This window comes from Pogonomyrmex barbatus, unplaced genomic scaffold, assembly GCF_055798465.1.
Source record: "Pogonomyrmex barbatus isolate J1 unplaced genomic scaffold, ASM5579846v1 scaffold5, whole genome shotgun sequence".
Classification (NCBI taxonomy): Eukaryota; Metazoa; Arthropoda; class Insecta; order Hymenoptera; family Formicidae; genus Pogonomyrmex; species Pogonomyrmex barbatus.
In genome coordinates, this window is record NW_028297149.1 from 7,386,431 (window position 1) to 7,408,396 (window position 21,966).

At 35.7% G+C, this 21,966-nt stretch overlaps 1 protein-coding gene across 6 annotated transcripts in view; it reads right to left on the reverse strand.

Annotated features, from left to right (window-relative positions):
- The window catches only part of LOC105427221 (glutamate receptor ionotropic, kainate 2), a 119,277-nt gene that overhangs the window by 53,332 nt on the left and 43,979 nt on the right, over window positions 1-21,966 (reverse strand). For 5 of the 6 annotated variants that reach the window (XM_089081600.1, XM_011638882.2, XM_011638883.2 and 2 more), the window contains exons 4-7: window positions 17,616-17,867; window positions 7,229-7,404; window positions 6,671-6,724; window positions 6,425-6,589 (exon numbers count right to left, since the gene is read on the reverse strand). In XM_089081600.1, coding sequence (XP_088937726.1) covers window positions 6,425-6,589; window positions 6,671-6,724; window positions 7,229-7,404; window positions 17,616-17,867 — 647 coding nt within the window. Of the gene's footprint in view, window positions 1-6,424; window positions 6,590-6,670; window positions 6,725-7,228; window positions 7,405-17,615; window positions 17,868-18,470; window positions 18,610-21,966 lie in introns of those variants that run through there. The other variant, XM_089081602.1, reaches the window with a different exon arrangement.

The following is a 21,966-nucleotide window of genomic DNA, read 5'->3' on the forward strand; positions in this document are numbered from 1 at the left end:
TCATGACAGACATTTGCGATTAGTAAAACATGTGTTGGTTCTAGCAGATTTTTCACAAAAAAGTTTCAACCAGGTCGCTGTCGTTCTAGCCATATTTTTGACCACCGTAGTCGCCACGGAACTTACCTTCATAGTATGACTACATCTCGCTTGGCAAATAAAATAATAAAACCTTTCGAGTGCGAGATATAGCCTGATTTATAGCACCAAGAGGAAAGGTTATCCACCGTGGAGTAAGGGATTCAGTGATTCATTGGCCAAGCGGATTGGAGAAGAGTTAAGAGAAATATGAGACAGAGACAGAAATCTTGAAATCTGAATTCTTCTTTCTCTTTCCCATTAATCCCCGCGTTAAGTGAAAATTAGTAATTAATGACTACTCATTAGACGTTTTTAGATTAGCTTATAAATGTAGCTTCTTCTTTGTCTGTTCAAGGGGATGTTTTCACTCATCGCTACTTTTTCGTATAAATTTCCTATATTTTCAACAATAATGTAGAAAAAGAAAATTAATTTATTCTTTATTTTTATAAATATTTCAAATATATTATCATATTTATCTCATTTATTGTTAAATAAATTATAAATATAAATATAAAAAATATTTTTTAAATTTTCGTAATTTACTTTCCAGAAAAGATAATTAATTTATTAGGTATATCGTAATTAACCCTTAAAGTAAATAAATTATTAATTTTTAGAGTATCATAATACATAATAAATTTTTCTACATATAGAAATTTGGGATAAAGCAACTTCTGCAAATTTTAAATTTATGAAATTTCATTAACATCCTTAAAATATATATTCTCTTTTTTCATCTACGAAAATCCGTTGGAGCTTACAGAATTGCGCAATTAGGCACGTCTACATCCACTAACGCCAGTTTCTTCATCACGGATTTGATGTAGATCTTTCTCATTATTCCGTTACATCAGCGTCTCACATACATTCGCGTTTTCCTCCGTGGATGAGACTGAAAAAGTCCATCTCGCCTCCGCGAGGTTGTTACCTCTCTCGTCGAGAGAGCGAAGTAAGAACGGAAGGAAAATGGGGGCGAGAAGGGGAGGAGGAAAACGCGCCGCCGGTAGTCGACGCGCGATCAGTATGCATCTGCGGTTTCCACGTTGGTGTAACAAGCTTCTTCTTATCCGGCCGCGTTTTCATCTCACTCGTTCCTCGTCACGTAAGAGTCGATCTCTCGCTCTTCCTCTCAGTCTACGTACCGTACTTACATCGCGTTTCTTGTGTAACCACCCCCGTCTATATTTTCCCCGTCGAAGCTTGCCGCGGTGAGTCCTGAGGGGGAGTTAACCAGGTATGCCCTCCACTTATCTCGGCGGCTGGTTACTTGCTGGAACCGCCTACTTCTTTCTCTCGACCTCCAACGCCTAAACTGCGTCCTATTTCCTTTTTCTTTCTCTTGCTCTCCCGCCTTCCTCTCCCGAGCGTTGATTGTGACCGAGCTTTTTGTGCAGCTTTGCCGGAGCTAACTTGGTCGTTTAGCGGCGCGGAAAAGGAAGGGGGCGGCTGACGGGTGTGGTAGTTGACGTCGGCGGCAACGGAACTCTTGGCTGAGGGTGGATGACAGGGGATGCAACGGTGCACGCCCGAAGTGGTGTCGAAACAAAAGCCGGCGTAGGTAATTTCACCGCGGGTTGCGTACGACAGTGTGAGCAGCGCCGTGAAGCGAACAGGTTGTCTTCGACAATAGAGAGGCGTTTGACAATTCGCTCGAAAGCGAACGGGAGGTATTATTTGGCACCCGCTCGAGAAGATTACCGGCAAGCACTTAAACTTTCAACGTGTATCATATATTTCGTGTCCAAAACATGCGTACATGTTTCAAATTATTTTTGATTATACAATAAATTAAAATAAACGCTATACTAAAACAAGACAATAAGCATTATATATATTATATAAAGAGAATCAAGAGGTGCGCGTATAATATTTAAATTTTTACAAACAAAATTAAGATTGAATAAACTTTTAGGAGCATAAATTTGTTGCTAACGCGACATTGCGTAAAGATAATCATTTTTAAAAGCGAAAGGAAGTCTTAGGAAAGCACGAACACCTGCATCTATTTCACTAACAAGATAAAATAATAATAACAGTCACGGATTCTAGAGCTTCTTTTGACATCTTCGTACATACGTGTGTATATGTGTGTAATAGAGATTTAAAAAATTATTAAATTAAATTAAAAAAACAATAATTCAAAAAACATACATTCAAATTTAATATAATTTCACATAATTACTATTATATAACGTGACAGAATATTTTAATATTTTTCAAGCAATTCTCAAATTTTTATTCTGTTTTCTTTTTTTCGAATTTTCACGAGTACAGCTTCAATCTTACTTTTTCTTATTTCTGGTAATGTTCCTGAATAATTGCATAGACGTTTACTTCGGACATATAATTTGAATTGTTTCGTCAATATCCACAAATACGATCACGCGTGATAATGTTTTTACGAGCAATTAGATTATCCGGAAAATTGCTCGCAATCCCATTGCCTTTAACGCCCAAAATTCCAACAAAACAATAAACGCAAAAGAATCCCATTATAGGGTCATAATTTTGAATACTGAGCGTCCCGGAATTGGATAGTCGATAGCATCGTTTTCTGTGGGAACTTTAGTTTTCTACAATGCAGCAGTGGCAAGGGTGAAATATAGAAGTAATTTATCGGGATCAAGATGCTCCTCTTAAATGCTTTTAAGTAAGTAAGTCTTGCAATCCGCTTTTAAAGTGTATATTACATTCGAATATTACGCGCGCTTCCGTATTGTGCCGCTTCAGGAAGTTTAACGGCTGTAGCGGAAGTAATTAGAGAATTCTTTTCCTCATGGACCTAAAACCCGGGCATTTCCTCATGAATTGTAAATGTGGCCAAGTTTTTTAATCTCAGTATCGCATCTGGAATTTCAGATTGTCTATTTACAATTCGCTCTTTCCGCTGAAATGCGACGAATGCAGGAGAGTTTCGATTATCTCAAAAATGGAACATCGAGGGATTTGTATAGCTTTCATCTGTTTTTGAAATAAATCTGTGAATACATTTTGTAAATATTATTTATAAATACTATTTTAAAACAAATCGCATCTGGAATTTCAGATTGTCTATTTACAATTCGCTCTTGCCGCTGAGATGCGACGAATGGAAGAGAGTTTTGATTATCTCAAAAATGGAATATCGAGAGATTTGTTTGAGATTTGATAGCTTTCATCTGTTTTCCAAATAAATCTGTGAATACATTTTATAGATATTACTTATAAATATTATTTAAAAAAATTTTTAATTTTTAATTTTTCCAAATTCTTAATTTTTAATTTTTCAAAAATATATCGTTTTATACGTAATATATCGTTTTTATATACAGAACATCAATTAATCATCAATTAACATCAATTTAGGTAATATGATGAAAAATACCATATTCATATAATACCATGTTCATATAATTTTGAAAGCAATGTAAGATGCTCACTGAATAAAAGATCGTTTTCTTTTATCCTTTCCATCTGAAATAGATATAAGAAAGATATTCCTTGGGAATGCATATTTCTCGAAAACGGCAAATATACATTTCCAAGGAAATGTTAACTTTATTCTTCTGGATAGTCGTTCGGACAAAAGATCGTACTTTTTTTTCAGATCCGTTGGAGCATCCCCTCGGTTTTGTTATATGCAAATAATCCTTCGGTGTTCTTGAAATACCCTGGGCGAACGAGATTCAAGGGTGTGAAAAATAATAATAACTGTAAAAACCGCTGAAGAGGCATAATGTAGAAATTTCCAGAAAAATGCCATCTTATTTGAATTATCAGCGGCAATTTCGAAGAGACGCAAACAGTTCTCGTAAAACGTTTCTTTCACATATTATAAATATCGGATATTTTGCTTGAAAATTGAAGAGAAGTGATCGTTTGTAGAGAAAGAACCGAACGAACACGTTCGTTCAGTTCAGTGATGTGAATCATCTACATGTTTGTGGAAATTCGTTGCGAGATCACGCGTCTGGAAAATCGATTTATTTATTCGAGTTTCAATGCAAGAACAGATTATTTGTATTGGAACAATCACGAAAAAGTGCAAACAAAATAAATAGAAAGACGTATGTATCAATCGCACGCGATTCGTATAATTTCGTATAATATAAAATATTAACGAGAAAATACCGTGTTGTGCTGATATTTTAAACAGAATTTTATAAGCTAAATAAAAGTTATTATTTTCACACTTAATACCTTTTAACACATTATTATATTAAATTATTACATAATAGGAAAACTGTAGAGAACTGTAAAGAAAAACTGTATTTGTTTTTGTGTGTTAAATCTTGGATGAAAGTATCCAAGAATCTTAACTACTAAGAAAAATTCAAGAGCTTTTAAATCTCTCGAGGCGTGAAAATTCAAGAAATCGATGATTCAAAGATTTAAGAAATTGAAGATACAAGTCTCAGTCAGAATTGAAGATACATCTCTCAAAGTAAAGGAAATGACTTAAGGATTGAAAATAGCGATCTACTGATAGAGTTGGTATTAAAAAAATTAAAAAAAAAAAAAATACAAAAATACAATTAAACGAATAACAAAAATAATTAATATGTAAAGATTAAGGAATGTTCAACTTGATGAGTTGCAGAAGCTTGAAAATTAAATACATGCGCTGTGCAACTTCTCCGTGGGTATGTGGGTATCTTTCAGTGCTTCATTGGCACGCCATTCAGCGCATTTATGCTTGTGCACGCATGTGCGTGATACGAAACGCGATTACGGAATGTCGTCGTCGCGACACGGTAACGGTGGAGTTTCACGAAGTCGTCGTCGCGACGACGACATTCTGATCTGCATCTAAATTGGAAAAAAGTATTAAGCTTCACGCGTCGTGAACACGTTGCAGTTGGTCGCGGATTTTTACATGCATAACAGATGTGTGATAATTCTGTTATACATCATCAGAGACGAAAGAGCTGCGCCTTCTTCGACTTTCCTCTTTCGAACGTAGATTTTGAATTTTCATTATTCTGATACTATAAGTGGCAGAAATTAAGAAAAAAGTCATTGTCCTCTCATACGTAATAAATAATCTCAAAATGGATTACTATCTCAATAGAAACTATTTTAAAAATAGATAGAAATAATATTAATTTTCATTTCATACATTACATCGATATGCATTTACAATAATATGCAAATTTTGTAAATTTTAAGAAATTAATTTGCAATATAATTTATTTATGTTTGTTTATAATTTGTTTATAAGAAAGATTTGCTTAATAAAACATATAAATGTATATATGTTATCTAAATATATGCTCTGTTAATGGAATTTACTGTGTAATTACTGTGCAATTTGATATAGAATGTGTATTTTTTGTTATACAATTTAAATGCAAATATAATTTCTTTTTCATTATGAGAAAATCATATATCATAATTTAATATAAATATCAAATTGATAGAGAAATATGTGTGCATAAAGAATAAAGTCAAACGCAGAATTTCCATTTTCCGATATCGCAATATTTGAGCATTTTATATAGATTTTATGATAGGATACTGACACACTTACGTATATGCGTTTTTTTATTAATATAGTCAAATAAGGACTACTAATAAAATTTTAAAATAATGCCATACAAAATTAGCTTGATTGTTATTTCTTGCGCGTAATCGAAACGATTTATTTCGACATTTATAGTTATTATGTATGAGGAAAAAGTTAGGGTTTTCTATTTTTTTCGCAATTTTCTTACTGCTGTTTCGAAAAAGAGTTGTATTTTAGTGACAATATGGCTCTTGTTACTGATGCACACGACGTGGTAACACCACACACGCTATTTCAAATAGCTTTTAGCTGATTTTATCGCTCCATAAAGCATTTCGGTGATGTTGAACGCATAGACATCGAAGCTGTAGGTGCGGTAAACGTATATGCGACAGGACAATAAATTGTTTTACATCTTAGAGATCTTGCCAATCTTTTAAAAGCGCAATGTTGTCTGCCATCACGCGCAAAATTATGGCCGATAAAACATTACTGCGAAATGAAAGTATGGCACCTCGGTATATACTTATTATCTTTTATGGAGACGACATGAAAACTAATCATAAAATGCGATTTTTTTCGCATTACTCAGTAAACGTCAATTTTTTGATAAGGTATTATTTTTTTTCCCTCATTTTTTTTCCCAATGTGTACTTTTTGCATTACAAGATGTTGCCGCATATACAAAAATAGAAAAGCGTTATATCATAAAATAGATATTCGACAAATCGTAATTGTCACATCTAAACTTTTACATTTTTAATTGTGAAATTGAGACAAGCAAGGCATTATCTTTCCGAATATATCTCGCATAGTACGCACGTTTCTATAAACAGAAAACTCATGTATGCTTACCTGGATGATCCTTGATTTATTGAGGATCGTGTTTCCCGCTGGCTGATAGCGTTCCATGTCCCTCAGGATGCTACGTACGCCGACGTCGTCCGCGTCGACCAAACGAAAGGCAGTGATATTGACAAAATTGTACTTGAAGTCCTCGAGGTCGAAGGTTTCGATATCCTGCGGAAAAGCGAGCGAGCGAATCGAGTCGCGGACCAAGTGGGTTTTCACTATGCGTTTCAATATCCCTAGGGTACTTACGAAAGTCGTGAAGAGGTAGTGGTACTTGTAATCATTCATCTGCAGCTGCAGGATCTGCAATATATGCGAAGTGATACGGTCAGCCGAAAACGCTTTCACCAAATAAAATATATTCATAAAATACAAATCGGAACATGCATAACTTTTTATGGAAAATTTTATGGAAAATTTGATTGATTTTATTTTTCAAATATTTTCTTTTATGTATCAATTTCTTGAATATTTAGACTATATTTAGAGAATGTCTTTCTCAACGACAATTTATCTAATTTATCCATCTTTCCGCATAATCTCTTAATAATCAGCTTTGCTTGTTTTTATAATTTACTTAATCAAATTTTCTTTTAATTAATATAATAATTACATATAACTGCATTCGCACGCATACCTTTGCAACCTTTCTCCCCTCTTTTTCCACATACATATTTTTTAGAATAGAAACTTTTATTGTTATAATAATTCACAGATTTAATAAATTATAAAAATATACATGATGCACTTATGTAAAAATATATAAAAGGAATGAATGCGTGAAAGAATATATGTAAAATAATTTACCATTCGTAGAAAATGATGCATGTGCTTAGGTTTTGTGTCCACGATGAGATTTCGAATTTCCTTACTCTTCATTTCGGAAAGAACTTGCCTGTACGAGTCCGGGTCTGCCTGACGCAGATTGACTTCAATGTCACGGATTTTCGGTGATCTCACCAGCTCCCGAAATTTCACCAATCCTGAAAATCGAGTCAGATTATCTCAACACACATACCGGATGACACAAAATATAAGTAAATTAATTGAAGTGAATTTGCACAATCGAAGGTCACAATTATCGGTGATAACGTGAACAAATCGTTTATTTTGCGATTTCCGCAGAAATTATCGGGTCGGTCGCTTAATGGCACAGAAACCCGTGAATCGCGCTATCCGTCGAAATCAATACCCTCCAGTGCCTAAGTAATCAAGGCATCTGCCTTGCAGGTCTTCCGGAGAGACACAGGTTCTGTTCTCTTGGAAGTTACCGACGGAAACTTTGGCTCTTGAGATTCCGACGTGTGTCGGAGACGAGCAGCAACGTTTCGGCCTGCCAGTTTCCTTCAGACACCAAGTGTCGAAGTCGGGATAATCTTTCACGGTAAACTCCGCCGATGCAAACGATCCGCTGATTGATGCGCACGGATTTGCTCACGAGCAATGAGAATCTATGTACATGATATTCGATAGCAATTCGGTATCAAATAACATGCTGAAGAATTTTATATCAGGTGACAAAATCTTATCTGTATTCGCTTCTAATAAAAATAAAATTACATATTGTAAAGGAAAGACTAACGCGTTATTTGATTACAAATTTTCCTTTAAATAGAAAAGAAAAGAGCAATAAAGAATGAAAAAAAACGAGCTTGCAAACATTTTCGATAATAAAGAAGAACTATACTTTATTATACATTCCTGTACGTTTAAGTGTTAGCAATAATTAAATCCAGAGGCGACTAAGAAACCGAGTTTAATTGAAGCCGTGTCAGCGGTAAGACCAATATTCTCATGTAAGCAGATTTTGCATCCTGGGGGGGGGGGGATAGTAGTCCGACAACATCGGACTACTATCTTGGGAAACACTGCGAATAACCACTACACAGCATGAAATTAGACACTTATATACACCAATATTGCGACAATTGAGCATAGCATCTTTGCATTATAATATCAAGTTGTGCATGAAGAACGCAATACTATGACAGAAGAAGATTATTTGCATAACAGCATAATACAAATCCGACATATGATGACCTACTTTACAAATATTAAGTATCTTATTGAAACTTATCGTGATATTGTCGTAATATTTCCTTTAATCGCCGCTCTTCTCAAATTAATAACAAATAATTATAATTTGCTAAACTTGTCAAGCATGCAATTTATTTATAAAAAATAATTGTAAAAATATGATAAATTGGAAATTTAATGTAGTGTGATAGCAAAAGGTAGTTTAAAGAGGTAGTTAAATTTTATAGCGTCACAGCTTGAATTGAAAATAATAAGTGGAATATTTCTCGCGGTTTGTGACGTGACTCGTTACAGCTCAAATTATGAACACCAAGAACCGGCCTTTCACGAGAGTCGTTTGAAACAACGGCGGTTTTAATTAAAATAGCATTTTGAGCGTTTCTACTGCTCTTCACAATTTCACGGACAGTACGAGAGAGAAAGAAAGGGGGGGAGGGGTGTAAAAGAGAGGAAGAGAGAAAGCGTTATCTTTTATTAAAATTAACATGGTGAGAAGTCATAAAGCGCGTATACATTATCGCGAGTTGTGTTTTAAGATGTTATAACAGAACAGTGTGTCCATCAAAGTGGAAACGAGATGGGCGCCCGACAAATGAAGCGAAATGTCATTTACGATTCTACAATGTGTGAGAGAACTCACACATTATTTACATATTTACTAACTAGGGAATTGGCATTACTCATAACGTATGTCATGTTTAAAGGGTACCAAGGAAGATTGCGTTTCTGAAGAACAAGGCGAGATTTGCGGAAATGTGCGCAATTTCCCACTGCGATCCGCATCGTGGTTTTGGACTTAACAGCACGGTATTATTCCAGTTTTCAAACGTTAAGATATATTTTTTGCGATATTTTGTGCATACTCATAATAAAACGTAAAAGAATAATAGATATTTTTCACGATTTGGACAATTTAATTTTGAAAAGTTCAAGAAATAATAATAATAGCGTAATAAAAAAGATAAAAATGACGATAACATTAGCAATTAAGATAAATAAGGAACTAAGTATCATCGACGTCTCACAAATCTTGATCTACAAATCGAGATAATTGGTTGCATCACTCTAGGTAAGGCTATGAGAGACGTGAGACGAGAAAAAAAATTGTCGAAGCAAACGCGGCAGTTACTTGTGGACAATAATTTCTCCGGGAAGTCTGAAAACTCTGTGAGAGCGTTCGTGTCTATTCCCAATGGAAGACAGATTATCATATCGGCTTTTATACACTCTAATGACGGCCACTTACGAACGGTGCTCGAAATGTCGATATGCCTCGACAGTGCGAAATATTGCGCTGAGTCGGCGCGCGCGAAAGGAAGCTGTCAACGATTACTTGTCTCCTCCTTTTTCGCTTCTCGCCTCGAGTGGATCGCGCGGTGACAGACGATCGAAATAATTGGATCGCCGGCTGTCTTAAACATGCGCATTTCAAGAGGACGGCTGAATGAATATTGGAGGCGCGAGCGAGTGGTAGCAGCTGAGAGATTCGATTTGAAAGTACTCTGAGAAATAGCGCTTTAGAATATAAATGCGTTTTTGGCTATGTAAAAAAGATACTTGATGACGCTTTTAATAATATCTCAGGAAAGTAGGAGGAGACAACTTTTCTTGCTGAATCGCAATTATATTCCGACAAAGAACGGGGGAAATATAGCAATTGCTTTTGTGAAGAAGTTTTTCTCGCAAAAAGTTGCACAGTTAATTCTTCCAAATTTACTACGGTCTTACGTATGATATTCTCAAGAAAAGATATCTCTTATGAGTCTCAAGATCTTCCTAGAGAGAATTCCATAATAATTAGAAAAAAAGATCAATATACTGTTGATGAAAATTAAAAAAAATTTTTTGTTAATGCTTTGATTGTGTATCCTAATTTTCTAATCATTATTTTATTGTAATAATTAAAATTATTTATTAGTTCCTTATAAATATACCAATTGCAATCGGCAATTTTTTTACGAAAACAAAAACAAAGGATGAGAATCGAAAATTGAAAACAAAAAAAAATTCGCGTTTGTTATATGCCAAAAACAACTAAATAAATTTGTATTATTATAACAATGGAATATGCTTAAATGTTAAAAACATAATTAATATATTAAAATATGATACTTTCAAAATATTTTATAAAATAAATTATTAAAAATATTTGGAAGTAAATAATGTATGCGCCTATGTTATTCTGTAAAATGAAATGTAACATTCAGCACATCAAGCATACGTCGTTATAATTTACAACAATTTATCTTTGTTAATTCACCGACCATCACCTGATTAATAATAAATTTCCTTTAAGATAATGTTATAGGTACGAGATAAACTTTCATTAATCCAAGAATCCAAGAAAGAGGCTTGTTTTCGGAAAGTTCACTCGTCCCATCGGAACTGGTCAATCGCTCGTGCGGAAAGACGACATACCATCGGAACTTCGACGATCACCAACTCGAAAAGTTACTCGAAAAGTTTGCAAAGACTTTCGCTACGTCTGGGAATGAATTCCCTCTCTAGCGTCCCTTTCCATCGCTATGATTTAGCTGTCATGTAAAACATATGCGCTCGACTGGACGTGTTACGCGGGAACGGGTCGGTCATAAAATTCTCATTATGACAGGAAGAAATCCTTTCTCGCGTATGCAAGGACGCACGCGGCGGGATGTCTACGGAGGGGTCCTCCACAAAATATGGGAGCGACCGAGCGTAATTTTCACGAATGCGCCTCTCACGTTTCCACTCCTTGCGTATTCTTTGAACTTCCTCGTAATTACCGAATTATTACGCTCAGATCCTGCGAGGAACATTGTCGAGGTTCGCAGTCAGGGGCAAAACCATTTAGAACACGTGTCTGTGAAATTAGAAAGGGGTGGGTCTGTTTGGCGAAATTTGAAAATACGTGAGAGAAATTATTGATCTCTCCATAATATTCAAGATACGTGAGGAAAATGACTGGTAGCGTTAGTCACTTGTTAAGATCATTTAAAACACGTGACTGAAATGATTGATAACCTATCATGTTTAAGATATGCGGAGCACAATCCGCATATTTTTTTTATTTATAATACACGATAGGTTATGGTAATCGGAAAAAATAAAAAACTCGTATTTATTTTGCAAAATTTACATTAATTTGAGTATAGGATCTAATACTAATTAGTATATAAATAAATATAGATAAATTTTGCAATTTAAAGCTGTAAATAATGACAATTTTTATAGAACAATAAATTTAATATTTTCTATTTAATACTTCATTTTTTTAAATAAAATAGAGAATACGATCTCTCTTTCTCTCTCTCTCTCTCTCTCTCTCTCTCTCTCTCTCTCATAATTCTCAATTTGGCTTTCAATATGGATATTCATAAAAAAGTTAAAGAACGAGATGCTTGAAGCTTTCTGTCATATAGATCCTGCAGATTCTCAAAATACTACTGGGCTGTCACTTCCAGAAGTTATAAAAATACAACAAGGCCACATTGCCTGGTTTTGACAGATCTCACGTAAGAAGGATTTGACGTTTCACGCTTGAACTAGTGAACTTTACGAGACGAATGTATTAAGAAGAATAAGAATAAGAAAACAATATCTAAATGAAATATCGTAGATAAAATATCGAAAATAAGAAATATATATATACATATATATATATATATATATATATATATATATATATATATACGCATTAAATAATTAGATATAAAAAAATATAAACAATATTATTTTATAAATTATTTGATACATTATTTGATATAAAAGATGTATTGAACATTTTGATTATATTTACTTCATTCAAGTTTCGTGGTAAATCTGTGATATTTGATAAAATTTAAGATGTACATCAAAATTTTTCAATAAAAATATGGATTACCGCAAAGAAAAATGAAAAATACGCAAGCCGGAGATTCTCATGTTATTTTTTTTCGCAATTTTGCATTGAAATATAAAAATGCAGGGTCGTGCATTCAATGCGACGGTTCATCCTTCCGCCAGTGACTCCATTATTCTGAAGGATTCCGTGAGGCATGCGGATGGTGAGGAACGACAAGGTGGAAGGGAGCGAGGAGTAGCGTAAGAGGAAGAACGTGAAGATGGCTGTTCGATGGAGTGAGAAAGTCTTGGAAGTTCCACAATGGACTGTGATGGGCCAGGTTGAAGGTTCATTGGCGATTCTCGGGACGTAAGGACACGGAATCAGGTTGGCGAGAGTACGAAGAGAGGACTCGAAACCGTTTCGGCCATTGAACGTGCTCCTTTTTCAGGTTGGGAAAGAGCGGAAAGTACTATCATCTCGTGGATTTCCCTTCTTCCATTCTTCCCTCGAGATGAATGAAGGTCGAACTTATTATACCGCAGATTGAAAACCGACGCGCCGAATTAACCGTGAAACATTAATCTACATGGCGATTTTAACTCCCGGTAGTAACTTCGATGAACTCTGGATGTAATTACGACGTCGGAATCTCGCTGCCGATTTTCCGTTGAATAATGTCTGAAGAGCCGGAGCACGTAACTCAGTTCATATAAAAACGAGCGCACGTGGAAGAATTTTCGCTTAATATCGCATCATATTCGCACGCTATTACGTCGTTACGTCAATTAAAAAACTCTCTCAATGCTACAACAAACGCTCGCGTAAACTTAAGGTTCCTATTGTTGCCGCCATTTTTGCCACGCAATTTAACGCTTACCGTGACTGTCCGATCATTAGATCAAACGTAAGAATAACAGGATAAAACGTTAAGGGAAGCATAATATTTCTCGCTGCATTTATCAACTGAAACTTAAAAATAGATTTACGTCAGTTGGAATGATAATAAGTTGCACTGGTATGGGCGGGCTAATAATTCGCGTATCTCGCAGGTGCAAAACTAGCAACGTAGCTTGCGTAGTCATGATTTCTCTAGCTCGCCATTAACAATCGAGCAAGTATGTACATGCGGGGAAACTTGGTGTTAATATTATACCATGCCACGGACATAGGACTTCATTGTAAAGTCTATTCGCTATATTTGCCAACAAGTTACGCGAGGGAAGGTTTCTAATGTGGCGACTTGATTTTGCTCGTTCTGTGGCTAATGCGTGATATCTCTCCTCATGCACGAGCGGGAGAAACTCAATTAGACCTGAGAAGATGAATTCACGATCGCGATTAGATAACCGACAATTGTTCTCGTCAATGCTTCAGACACGTGTCAGATGTAATAATCAAATATTAAATATCAAAATTAACATCGTTATTCGGCTAAATCTCGAGACGAGATGCCTATAGAAGCATTCGAGAACTCTCTCATAGCTTGAAATATTACGGTATTCCCCGTACGTGTTCTATTCGAAATTCCATTTTCGTTTGAAATTGCAGACGAGGCGAAGATGTTTGAACTTTTTGAGAAAGATCTGAATTGACATTCCGCGGCAGTCTAAAGGCATACAGGGAATAACGATTACGGAATTCTTCAGCACCAATAATCCGTCAGCGTGGAGGCGCTTCGTAATACGTTGAAGCATCCGTAATATTATTCGAAATAAATAAATTAAATATGTTTCATAATTTCCTTTCTGTCTAATCGCGCACGTAGAAGTGTACTATATAAATATTCGCGCAAGCTGAATTGCAAGACAGAAAGCAAGAGCAATGCATGCGTCGCTTGATTAGATAGGATGCAACGATTCGAGAAATGCGCAAAGTGGATAGTGGTTGTTACTGGTCGGGTAAGTTTCCGCGTCGTCGTGGGAACTCCACGAGACGGAAAACGAGTAAAGTAATTGCGAATCGATACCAGCGGCTCTCTAAACTACTCGAAAGTTGAAAGAGATCTAATGCCACGCTGTCTGGCTCCCAAGATAGCCGTGGTACTCGCGCCGGCACTTGGCGCTCGTCGATTGAATCAGTCAATTTCGCAAACTGCCCAAACATCCATCTCACGCCCGTCAAACGCGTTAAGTGATTTAAATTAGGAGTTAAGTAAGAAGAGTTTTTTTTTTAAACATTACTCAACCGTTCCTTAACTATTTGTATTCTTACACGCTATTAAATATGACAGGTAAATCACGCCAATTCGGAACAATGTAAACTGGGAGTGCTTTGAACGTTGCCTCACGAATTTTTCGGATAAAGCCGTAAAGTCGACATTGAGCCACTCGAACGACGTGTCATCCTCGCGTCGTCGCGAACGATGTTCGATCCCGCGGGTGAGACGAAATTCCTTTGAAGGAAGTCGCAGACTCGTAACGGCAAACATGCTCGAGACGTGTACGATTTCGCCGACCCGAATCTCTTACACCTCGCGGGTACATAGCGCGCCGGAATTGAAAGTGTAGGAAACACGGAGATCCCGGAGTCCCGGTAAATCTCTCGAGGAATTCAGTGTCGGTTCGGGAAAGGGGCGGGATGCGCGCGGGGGTTGGACGAGATAGCGGGAAATCGGTAGGGGGTCAGGGGCGTTCTAATCGGCTTGTACGTGTACTTCCGCGTACAAATAGCTAAGCTCGTTGTGGAAGGCGGTTAAGCTTGGGAGATGTTTTCATCGAAGGTGGTTAAATTCCGGGAAAATCCCGTAGAGACGCGGAAATGAAATTATCAACGCGGCGGCAAAGTTGAATGGAAAAACTTAAGATGTTACCGCCCCATTGGAGAACACGTTAGTTTATCGATGATATTGTTTCGTTTCACTTTATCACGCTCTAACATTGTTTCATTCAGCTACATGTAACGTTACTTTTAATTCACCCTGTAATCGAACATATGGGAATTCGAGCAATGTGTAACACATCCGGTTAATTCTGTCAATCAATTTCATGTGTCCGCTGACGTTATTTAATATGTATAAAATCAAAGCATACTAATTCTCCACAAGATTAGTAATTATATTGCATATACATACAGTTAAATTTATAATAGCTAATTAATATAACTCCTTCTCTGTTCTGTCTGTTTCCGTCTTAAAACGGATATCATTTTATAATTTTAACAGCTATTGATATTACAAATAAATGACATAATAAAATTTTAATTTAATTAATCAAATATAATTTCTAAAACGTTTTATTTTATTAACTATTATTTTATTAATTATTATAATTGCTTTTTAATACTTACGAATTATTTTATCGACTATTCCAATTAATTAAATGTTGTAAAAAAACTTATTAACGTGAAAAATTTCTATTATTCATTGCTTTTTGATCGCATCTCTTTTTGTTAGTTGGCAACGTTGTTAACTGAAGGTCTTAAATAATCGCAGCAATTTATTTTGAATTATGAACAACTGAGATTTACTAAAAAACTGTCTACGGAGATGAAACATAAAATATTTCTCATGAACACGACAAATGTTTGCAGATGGTGAATTTTGGCGACGATCTCGCAGAACGTCACGTATCATAGTAGCGAACTGCGGTGACGACTCACGTGCCACGATAATCAGTCAAGGAAATATTCCGACGTCGCGAAACGCACATTTATGATACGTAATTTTTCTTGCGTTGCTGGTACCGTTTCTAATTTAACATAATCATTCCTATTCGTAATCGTTCCCGAGGATCGCTTTTTGCTGACAACTCGTCATCCACTTGTTATTTCCATTAAATTGTGAGAGATACAAATCGAGTGCGTCATCGCTCCTTTTTAAATAATTAATGAATCATTGTTGGCACATCTTGGCAATGCGTACGAAAATCTGAAGCGTATTGAAAATATTGATTGTGGCACAATATGCAATCTTAAGAAGGAAAGATATTGAAAGAAAGACTTTGAAAAGAATTGGAGAGAGACCATAAGACGTAAATCATAGAAAAATATTTAAAAAAATATTTAAAAAAAATATATATAATATTATTAATAAATATATAAAATATTCAGATAAACAGAAAATATATTTATCCCATTTTTTATTAATTATAAAATTTATATTAAGTTAATTTATGTTAAAAATAATAATATTTAACAATTTTTAAACATTCTTTGACTTTATATTCTCAATAATATCTCAAATGGGAAAGGAATTTTAAAATGAATTAACGTCTAGAGTTCCTAAGAGAATTTTAATCTGTCGTGTACATCCTTAGATGGGAAGTGCCCTGTCTAAACTGGATTGGCTTGCATTTTCGAATCATTTAAACGGATTTATTATACGAATTAATTAAATTAATTAAAACTATGAAACTGGCTTGCCGAAATAAAAGGCTATTCTTTTCTGAAGAAAGACGAGCTAAACTTTCATAACATCTTTTAAATTAGGCATAATTCTATGTGAAAGCAAATCAAAGAAATATCAAATATTTGATATATTGCTCTCCGCGGATTCCAGTAAAAGATAATTATACATTTTCAGTTCAAATTTCAAAGAATCTGAAAATCGGCTTTGTGCCAAGGAAAATTTCGTACTAGACTTAAATGTCTGATGTTTAAATTACGCGTAACGCCCGCCTGCAATCCTTTTAGCACATAGAATAGCAGAGATTGTATAAAAACTCTCTTTAAACAGAGAATATTTTCTCTTTAACTTATTTCTGATTTTTATAGAATAAACTATTCACGATCGAAAAATTCAAAGAGACTTGACAATATAATTTCCATTTAATCAGTTAAATAATCGTAGATTCGTTTGAGTCAAACGATGGAGTTATGAATATGTATTTTCGCTGTATATTATTTGGGATAAAAAAATATTCTCTTGACAAATTAGTATTATTTCTTTTCTAACTTCGTATCAAAGAAACGAGAATCCTATGCCGTTTTTATTTATTTATGACTAAAACGTACAGAGCCATTAGCGCAATTCTGTGTCTAAAATAACCCACGTTAAACGTCTATTGTAATGGACGTTAAACGAAATTTTACAAATGTTCTACATACCGATAAGTGTAGAGAAATTCGAGCAACTCGTCATGCTTTCAACTTCCTCGCACAATGTTCCGTATTTATGTTGTAAAATATATATATAGAAATAATAATTTAAATTGTTAAATTAATGCAGCTATACTGATTTCAATAAAATAATAAAAATAACTTTAAAAAAGATAAAATAAGATTTTCGCTAATTTTCTGTTTCATCTAATTATCACATGCACATATATTTAATATATTATATGTGTAATCATTACAAATATTTGAATTAGTAATATTATTATTATTACAAAATAGCAAACATTTATCATAACTTACCATAGTCGTCTTCGTAGATAATCGCCACCTTGGTCCAATTGAGGAACTCCATGATGTCCTGATAAGCAGCATTGAGCAGACTTTGTGCGGGATAAAGATTAATGCTGAATTCTTTCGCTTCCGTCTCCAGGTCCAGCCTGGCCTCGAGATGTGGAATATCGAGGGCGTCGCAGATACTATGAATGTGCTGGCCCAGAATCGGGTCCGAAGGTCCGAAGACTGCCTGAACACCGTGCTTAACCTGCTGACATGCTGCAACAAAAAGTAGCATACGCATTTTAGCATAGATAGCTTCTTTGGCAAATACGTAAGGGCAAGTAAAATGGTAGTAGCGTGTGATAATTTGACAGCGGATTTGATCAAGTATAGCTTGTCGTTAATTGCATTCGCGGTAAAGAATAATAACTCAGCTTGCAACAGATTTTCAGAATGATTTTAATTATCCGAAGGAAAATCGCGAGTACGATGTTGCTATATCGTTTGTTATTAGTTTAATCAAGCATATTTTTTTTCTTTCTCTTTTTCTGTTGCAATTAACGTTTCTCCATCTAACTTTCCGTTTTCACAGCGAGAGAGAAGAAAGCGATTAACTCGAAAATACGAGTTTTCCTCGTACCGTTAATGCCGACATAATGATGCTGTGTCACGGTCGATAATCTACCCGGCACGGCCAAGAAAACCGCCGTAAACTGAGGGTAACGCCGCATTAACGCTACACTACATATAGGACACGATCGTACCATTCTCTCTCTCTCTCTCTCTCTCTCTCTCTCTCTCTCTCTCTCTCACACACACACACCGCTTCGAGGCTATTGCGCGAGCATAAGGGTTGTTGTACGTGCAGAATGACCGAACCTGGAGCGTACTGGCACACCCGCCGGGTTATCTCCCGCAAGTTCCAAGTGTTGCCGCACGTCCGACCAACATTAGACAACTGACCGACCCCGCAGCATCGCCTCTGCCCGTCCGCAGGAACAAGCTCGCCTGACCGCCGTCTCTGTCTTTACGCCGCCAAGTTAATTTATGTAGTCGCGCGCGGACGGAAATCGATTTTCAGAACATGCCGTACTCCGAGAAAGTTGCGCGTCCGGGCAACAACAAGACGGCGTTAGTTAGATCAAGTGCCACGAATAGCGAGTCTCAGTAAACGCGAACGGTGTTGCGGAGTTACGATGCGTGGTGCAACGTGATAATTGTTATGCGAGAAGCTACGAGGGGATTACGACGTAGCGGATAAAAACGGATATGCGCAATCAGCGCGTAAATGTGCAAGTGTTAAATTGACACGTGACAAATATATATATCCTTGTATATTTGCTGATACGAAAGCAAAACACAGTAGTGAATCATTTAAGTATAAAGTATTTAAATTACAAAACGATTTTTACGATATGGATTTTTTGATATTCATTTTTACAGTAATAAACGGATATTTACGGAAAAGGCTTAGTATAGTTGTATCTTTCCGGACTTCAAAAAAGTCTGTTGGGTCTTTTCATGTCGGATGATGAAGCCGTCCCGTCCAGTTACCTTCGATTATCAGAAGGGAACAGCGGAAAAGATCAACGGGAATCTGGAAGCCGGCGAGTAATGGCTTCTTGTGCAGCGAGATAATGGGTTTTCGAGGTTCCATTATCATTCCACGCTACGGCGGTGGCTATCGCCGTCATTATACGCGGATTACAACAATCCGGACAGTTCCTATCTTTATAGCGTACTGTTTTTAATGGCACGACCGGATCAGTGGTAATACAGAGCCGCGGAAAAGATGCGAAACGCGATTGAGACAATAAAATTTTATACGCGATTAGCAGTATTATCTCAATATCAAATTAATCAGATTGTAAAACTGATTACCACTCGATCGAGAAAGTCGCATTTCAAAAGATACCAGACAAATTATTTCTTTTTTCGATGTAAAATCTTAATAAATCGTTCGATCAATTTAGCTGGAAAACGAGCGCAATGTAATGATCATTGCAAATTGCAAATTCTGGAATTATCAAAAGGAGAATATTTTACATATAAATGCATTTATTTAATTTATAACATACTCGATATATTGATTTAATATTGCGGCACTTCTGTGTTTTGAATACGGCTTATTACATTGCCACAATCTGTTCGGCATTAAATTTGCACAGATTATTAAGCTATAGAGAAGCCGGCGGAGGTAAATGGCCGAAGTCAAAATAAACTTTTAGCTGACTCGTGCTGAGGCTCAAAGCGCAAAGCGTGGAAAAATCAAGTTGGCTGTAAACGAGTCTCTCTCCAAAGTAAACGAGGTTTAATTCGTTGCTTAATGGGGTGATCGTTAGCCCCTGGCAAACGTGCCTGTACTCTCTCTCTCTCTCTCTCTCTCTCTCTCTCTCTCTCTCTCTCTCTCTCCCCCTCCCTTTCTCCTCTCTCTTTATTTCTTCATCTGTCTTCTCTCTCTATCCCTTTACATGTACGTTCTCTTTTTTCATTATTTTTTGTATTGCTTTACCATTCCTCTCCATAGAAACAATTTTCAATATAAAGCGCACTTATAATAAATCAAATTCTATCGTTCCTACGCCTGCTTCTCTCTTTTAAATCGTACGTATATTACCTTTTCTTTTAAATATTCGTACTATCGATTCCGTTTTCAATTCAATCGTATTTCTGTAGCAAGCCCAGTTAACGAGCAGTTAAATCGAGAAGAAATAAAACGCACGTTAAAAGATAGAAGCGAGTAACAAGAATACGCGAAAAGATTGTAGCGATAAAAGTAAAATATAAGAACCAAAAAGATCTCTTGATCGTTAGCGCAGAACAAATACGTTTGCTCTCGTGTATAGGAGGTTTTCCACTGTATATATGTTCTTTTAATCACAATTTTCTTTGGCTAGTTGAGATCAATATGTTCTTAGTAAGAATGTTGATTTTTTTTAGTTGAATGTTACGCTTTTTAGACATAAAGCCAATATCAACAATATCTTGACATTAAATAATCTACCTAAACTATCTCCGATTAATAAAACTTAAAGAAACAAAAGAGAAAATAAGGACAGAGAAAGCATATTATTCTTTAATGTCTCAACAATCGATTTTCTTTCAATTCAACAGCAATGTCTGGCTAAGGAGAAAGGAAGAAAAAATGTCAAACGGAGTGGCATGACGAGAATAGAGATGAGAACAGATGGGACAGAAAGCGGAAAGTAAAGGGACGTTAGTGGGCAGCTGAATAGCAAGGAAATAAAATGTGCGTCGGAAAATAGAAGCAGACAACTATCGCAGGCAGAAAGGATGTAATGGTGAATATAATGCTGGAATATCAAAACCAAAGAGGTAGATAAGAAATAACGCGATCCTCGATCCATCAGCTGTCTTTTCACGTTTTTGATATACTTTGTTGCCTCTTGACGTCCGTATCACATTTTATAAAAAATAACGATGCAATTTGTATATTAGATTGCGAATAAGCATATAGCTGCTCCAACATCAATACCCACTATTCAGCTCTTTTATTTTCCTACATATGTGATTGTTGTAACTGACAGAAAAGAGTTTTATAATATCAATACACTTTTTATCGGAAAACAATCATTTTAAAAGCATTACCTATGTTATACAATACCATCTTTCGCTATATAGAAAATCAATGTATCATAATTCGTATGAAAAACTTGAATTTCTGCTGATTTTATTATTCGTGCATTTTTGCAGTTAAATTCATGGAAAATTCTTAATTTTTCGTGTAATTCAATTGCTCGATACTTTTATAAGAAACAGCGATGAATATTGCGACATCATATGCAATCCGTTGCAAAATGAACATCGTTTTGATTGCATATGTAGTCACGTGAACGGAAATATTGAACTTGTTGCGGCGAGTAAATCTCATGCGACACTCGACATTTCGCCGTCAGAAAAAAATTTGTTTCCCTGCGCACACATGGGATTTTTTGTATCATTTATAGCGTACACGTATCTACAAATATTTCTCACATGCATCGTGCCATCGGTAGACGATCGGTAAAACGTATATATAAGTCTGACGTTTTATTACTTTCGTGTTCGGTGTCCTATCAGGAGGCACTCGAAGGATATAAACTGGATAGGAAAAAGTAGCGATACCTTCGACATTATTTGCTGGCTGGCACTGAACGGAACAATTTTCGACGTTTCGCAATCCACGAGACTGTTTACTACTTCTATGATCATTTTTGATAAATAAAATAACAATGGCTAAAGTTATTTATACCATTTATATTATTTTAGAAAATAAAAATTCTTTTTCCTGCTAAAATATACAAAAACAGCTCCCTTAAAAGCAATAGTTTGCAAGAATTAAATTATGAATGAATTTACCGCTGTTTCATAAATT